Source organism: Octopus sinensis, unplaced genomic scaffold (genome assembly GCF_006345805.1).
Source record: "Octopus sinensis unplaced genomic scaffold, ASM634580v1 Contig13132, whole genome shotgun sequence".
In the NCBI taxonomy this organism is placed as follows: Eukaryota; Metazoa; Mollusca; class Cephalopoda; order Octopoda; family Octopodidae; genus Octopus; species Octopus sinensis.
Window position 1 is genome coordinate 89662 of NW_021832850.1, and position 6000 is coordinate 95661.

The window sequence follows — 6000 nt, forward strand, 5'->3', positions numbered from 1 at the left end:
GTGTGGATTGTTGTAGTTGTTGCTTGTCATCTTGGCTAGGTGGAAAGATTTGAGTGAGTTTACCCATGTAGCTACGATGTGAAGTAGAAAGCTATTTCAGTTTGTTTTGTACTTGTCTCCTTCCCTTGGTGGTTATTAAAAAAGAGGAACAACTGTTTGGGCATTGAGATTTAAGCGTGAGCTATTGTTGCTTTCAAGCTCAGAAAGAATGATTAATACGTTAATGCGAATGTTTATTTCCTTAAATTGCTAAAAGAAAAAAAAAATTACGGACGATTGGTCGCGCAAGGCACGAGAACGTGCAATGACGTTCCTGGGATGACATCGACCAACGGAGCAGCAACAGACAGCGAGCTTCCGTAGTTTGCCGGCAGATGGAGGGGGTCACGCGATTGCGGCAGGAAACGCGATGACAACGTCGTCTGCCTGGAAGAGAGTTGAGGCTCAGTCCCGACAAAGACAGTGGTGTTGGACTAGGAGGCCACAGTTACGCCAACATCTCGAGCTCGGTGGTTGCCGGAGCGCAATGTGGAGTGCAACAAGGACAGCGAAGGCGAGGTCGCTCACGTGCGGACGGACGAGGTATCGGCGGCATATTGAGGAGTCGACGGCCTTGTATGGTCAGACCAGCGGCGATTATTGTGAACGGGTTGTGTTGGCATTGTAGCGCTTCTTTGCTTTTCTATTGTTGTTGTTTATGGAGTGCTTCTCATTATTCATCTGTGTGGCTCTTCATCTGTTCGGATCTTATTCATGCCAAAATAGAAAAATGTTGATGTTGAGTAGTTTGTGCTTAAATATGAAATATAGGTATAGGTATAAAAGGTAACAATAGTAAATAAAATCAGCCAAGAATTTGTTATGTGTAGTATTGTACGGAAATAGACAAGGATATTCGTGGACGTTACAATATTGAGTAATCTGAAGGCGGCGAGCTGGAAGAAACGTTAGCACACAGGGCGAAATGCTTAGCGGTATTTCATCTGTCTTTACGTTCTGAGTTCAAATTCCGCCAAGGTCGACTTTGCCTTTCATCCTTTGGGGTAGATAAATTCAGTACCAGTTGCATACTCGATCGATCTAATCGACTACCCCTCCCACCAAAACATTTGGGCCTCGTGCCTTGAGCAGAAAAGAATATTGAGAAATTTGTAAAGCGTAGCCGTATTTCGTCTGCCGTTACGTTCTGAGTTCAAATTCCGCCGAGGTCGACTTTGCCTTTCATCCTTTCGGGGTCAATAAATTAAGTACCAGTTACGCCCCCAGGGTCGATGTAATCGACCTAATCCGTTTGTCTGTCCTTATTTTCCCCTCTGTGTTTAACCCCTTGTGGGCAGTAAAGAAATAGGTATTTCGTCTGCCGTTACGTTCCGAGTTCAAATTCCGAAGAGGTCGACTTTGCCTTTCATCCTTTCGGGGTCGATAAATTAAGTACCAGTTGCGTACTGGAGTCGATGTAATCGACTGGTCTCCTCCACAAAAATTTAGGGCCTTGTGCCAACAATAGAAAAGAATATTGATAAGTGTGTGGTTAAAATATTCTATAAACTTGTGTGTATTCGTTTATAGGAATATTGTGTATTTAGGAATATCTGTCGGTAGGATATTGTGTAGTTATGGTACAAATAGCCAATAAAAATTGGAGAGTTCAGAGATTCAGAATAATACAGATGCTTATGGCTTTTTTGTATAGTTGTTGGCGAGTAGCCTGGGAAAACGTGTCTATACCGTTCATCTCCTTAGTATTCAGATTTTAAACCAGATATTAATATTTACTGCTGACCACATAACGTTAATAGATGTGCTTAAATATAATATAAAAACTTCGGAGCAATAATTAGTTAGTATCCTCTTCTTTGTATTATAATATATCCTGGGCTAAATGATTTAACAAAGACACAATTAAGCTCAGAATTTTACGCAGCACGAGCACAGTTACATTGGAGAGTGTTCTCTTAAACTGCGGTGTTTAGTTTTTTAATTTATGTTACTTGGAAAATCTATGAATGCTGGTGGAATTGGGTTTCACAATTTCTTGTGTGTGTGTGTGTGTGTGTGTGTGTATTAAAGTATAATGTAGGAAAGCCCATTGCATCCGATGTGAGGATGAATCTTGGAAAAGATAAATAATAAACATGGTTTAAATGATTGACACAGTGGACCAGTATTTATTTATGTCGTTTTACATTCCAAGTTCATCTCCACCCCTCGACCGAACTAACCTTGATTTCCATCGTTTCAGTGAGTATCGATACAATAGGTACCAGTAATATATTCTAAAGTATATACAGTAAATTACATAACTTTTGCTAACAAACCGGAGATATGTTATTCTCGTGCGTACAGAATACACTGGTTTCAAATTTTGGTACAAAGCCAGCAATTTTGGGGGAGGGTGCACTATCTACCTCGGCGGTATTTGAACCCCAAACATTAGTTGGGTGAAATATCGCTAAGCATTTTGACCGGAGTGCTAACCGCTCAGTCGGCTCACCACCTTGCAAAATATATTACATTGCTTATTTCTGTATGTCAGTCTTTCTATTTTGTTAGATTCCTATGACTGTATCAATGCTTTAGTATATTGCGGTATCGTAATGGTAAGGTTCTTCTCATACGTCTAATTGAGGGCGAAATTATAAAGTACATCGACGGAGGAGACATCAGCAGAAATATTTAAGGCCGGTCGCAGCTGTCGATAATTTCAAGAAGAGGTCTGGTGTTCAAATCGTTGTCAGGTATGGAAAAGCAGCGAGCTCTGACACGAAGGCAACTGAGGATTTCGTGCATGAATTCAGTCAGCTCATCGTAGCCGAGGGGTACATCGCACAAAAGGTATTCAGCTGTGATGAAACTGGCCTTTTTTGGAAGGAAATACCTAGAAGAAACTACATAACTGCAGAGGAGAAAGAACTGCCACGCCACAAGCCTATGACAGTCCAACTCTTGCCATTTGTGACAATGCAAGTGGAGACTTGAAGATTAAGCCGCTCATTTTCTACCATTCCGAAAACCCACAAACGTTCAAGTTGCACAAAATTCTGAAGGAGAAGCTGCAGGTCATGTTGAGGTTGAACATTAAAGCCTGGGCCACCAGGGAATTCTTCACCCAGTATGTGAACCTTATCTTCGGAGCAGCAGTGAAAACGTACTCTCTGGAGAACGACCTTCCTCACAAGGCCCTCCTCATCTTCGGCAATGCTCCTGCTCACCCTCTTAACTTCAAAGATGATATCCTGGACAAATCTGAATTTATGAGTTATGTACATTTCACGCAACACCATCCCTAATTTGCCGCCCATAGACTAACAGGTGATTTCTAATTGTAGGAAATAGTACACCAAACACCGGTTTCGTCGGTACTTTGAAGTCACCGAAAATACAAATCTAACCATTCATGAGTTTTGGAAGGAGCACAAGAACATTGTTTACTGGCTGAAAATCATCGATATGGTCTGGCAGATTGTAACGAGGAGAACACTGAATTCTACAAAGAAGAAACTGTGAACTGACTGTGTATCCGAAAGAGATTTCAAAGGGTTTGAGTCTGAGACATCTGTAGTCGAGGAGATAGTGTCTCTTGACAAGTCCATGGGCCACGAGGTAGATGATGAGGACATTAACGATCTCATCAAGGAACACTCAGAGAAGCTGACAACAGATGAACTCCCTCAGCTTCATGAACAACAGCATTCGGATGTGGTGTAAGAATTTGGTTCCCGGAGTAGGAGTGTGTTGCAGAAATGGTTATCTCTGCGGGTGACTTCAAGGCTGTGTTGGCAAGTAGCAGTATGTTTCTGAATCTGTAGTAAAATCTCAGCCTGAATAAGCATATACAAGCCGTGCAGCTGCTTTATCTAATGATACTGGTCTGGCACATTTTCTTAACATTTTGAAATGCAGGAAAAAGCAGACTTCTCTTGATATGTTTCTAAAGAAACGACCTCCAAGTGTGAAACGTAAAGAAAGTGTCCAAAAGACCTAAATTAAGCGAAGTGAGGCAGAAAACACCCCTCAAATCTCAATGGAAGGAAATTCTCCTTCCAAACAATAATCCTCCTCCTCTGGTCTATCGTCTTCCTCGCGCACACAGCGTCCTATCATTAAAGTAATTGAATTAATAAAATCAGTTTACATATTTCTTTTGCCTTCTCTTTTATCATGTTTTTACAATTGTCATTTCCCATGTAACTTCACCTTTTCAGTTTTAAAACCCATAAAAAATATTTTGGCGTGATTTGAGGGAGGGGCTGGAACGGATTAATTATATTTTAATTAATTTCAAAATTGGGGAAAATTGATTTGTAAAACGAGTAAATCGAAACACGAGCTCGGCCATGGAACGAATTAAACTCGAAATGCGAGGTATGACTGTATAAATTTAATCTAATAATATTCAATTTAAAATCTTCATTAATCAGTTATTTTGAGGAGAGCAAATTGTACATCATAATTGTATATTCATCTCGATTTCCCCAAACAATATTTTCTACAGCAAATATAGAAATGTGTTTTAGAATCCAATGTAAAATAAGTCTGCGCTAAAAATTCGGCCAGATGTAAAATTGAAGAAAATTATTCAAGATAAAAGAGTATCGGCTTCTTTTTTTTTTGCACGAGGTCAGCAGGTTCGGAGAAGGGGGATAGTTGATTACATGGAGTCCAATATTCAGCTGGTACTTATTTTATGGACTCCGAAAAGTAGAGACGAACCCGGCGCCATTTGCACTCAGAACGTAATAGTGAAAGAAGTGCGGTAGCAATTTTACCAGTTCGCAACCTCAAGCTATAGGAATACACTACCTTTGTCGATATCCTTACCAGATGTTTTACGTATATTTTCTTTACAAATGTTAAGTTTTTGCATTAAAACAGTCATTTCCCATTCGGTAAATAAGGGCGATACATAAATAAACGTCTTACAAGGTATACACTGCATTTATGTTATTATGTACAAAAAATGTGGTCTACATAAATGTGTGACTGTTTCATAAGTTATACTTTCAAGATACATTATACTAAAATCTTTTTACACTTTATTAATTCTGACATTTATATTTTCCAGTTAATATTGCTCAAGGTCAAACTACACAGCAAACAAGTATATATGGAATAAAAGGAACTACAGTCTTCCATAATGGAACTTGTGAAAAAATGAATATATCGATGGCATCCGACAAAGCAGTTGACGGAAATTTTGATCCTGGAATTACGCATAAATCATGTGCAAGTACTGACTGGGGAAAAGATCCATATTGGCAAGTGATGTTTGATAAACCATACACGATATACCAACTGAGAATATATAATCGAATGGGAATATATCGTAAGTATTGTTAAAAAGTTATTAATGTTGTCGGTTCGTCTCAGTTTATCTTGATTCAGCAGGATTATTTTCGAAAGTGTTCCAGCCGTGACTCTCCTGTCATTCTAATGACAGTATCGTGCGTTTTGACAGAAAGTTTGTTTGCTAGTTCTAACGATTCCAGTGGCCGATTAAAAGAATCTTCGTTGGCTCACAATACATTTGTTTATTTATGTTGACACAGTGTATATAAATATTATATAGCAAGTTAAAAGAATATTATTATTGTTGATGAAATTTGATTTGTTTTTGATAATGGAAATGAGTTTTGTTTTCTCTTTACTTTGAACATCAGAAGGGACCAACGTGTGATTGATGAAAACGTTGTATTGTTTTAATAATATGGCGGCTATGACCTGGCCAACAAAATTTCCTTTCGGTCTGTAACTCCTTTAATTGCTAGTGCAATACTTCACTTTAGAGTGTAAGGGTTTTGGTGGCTTTCGTATCTATTTTTATGGTCGCGCCATTATTAAACCGATTGTTTGTAATACAGTATTATAGCAGCCAGAGTTGAATATAATGTATTCATATTTAAAAAGAAATGTTCATGCATTTGTGTATAACTACATGTGTATGCACACAGGTGCACACGCGCACATACACATGCATAACTAGAAAAGCACTCGGAGAGA

General features: G+C 39.0%; 1 protein-coding gene across 1 annotated transcript in view; it reads left to right on the top strand.

Annotated features, from left to right (window-relative positions):
• LOC115229593 (protein draper-like) overlaps positions 1 to 5595 on the top strand; it is a 42367-nt gene extending 36772 nt beyond the window's left edge. Inside the window, exon 7 of the mRNA XM_029799922.2 lies at positions 5066 to 5595. Coding sequence (XP_029655782.1) covers positions 5066 to 5340 — 275 coding nt within the window. The 3' untranslated portion in view covers positions 5341 to 5595. The remainder of the gene's footprint in view (positions 1 to 5065) is intronic.
• The last annotated feature ends 405 nt before the right edge of the window (positions 5596 to 6000 follow it).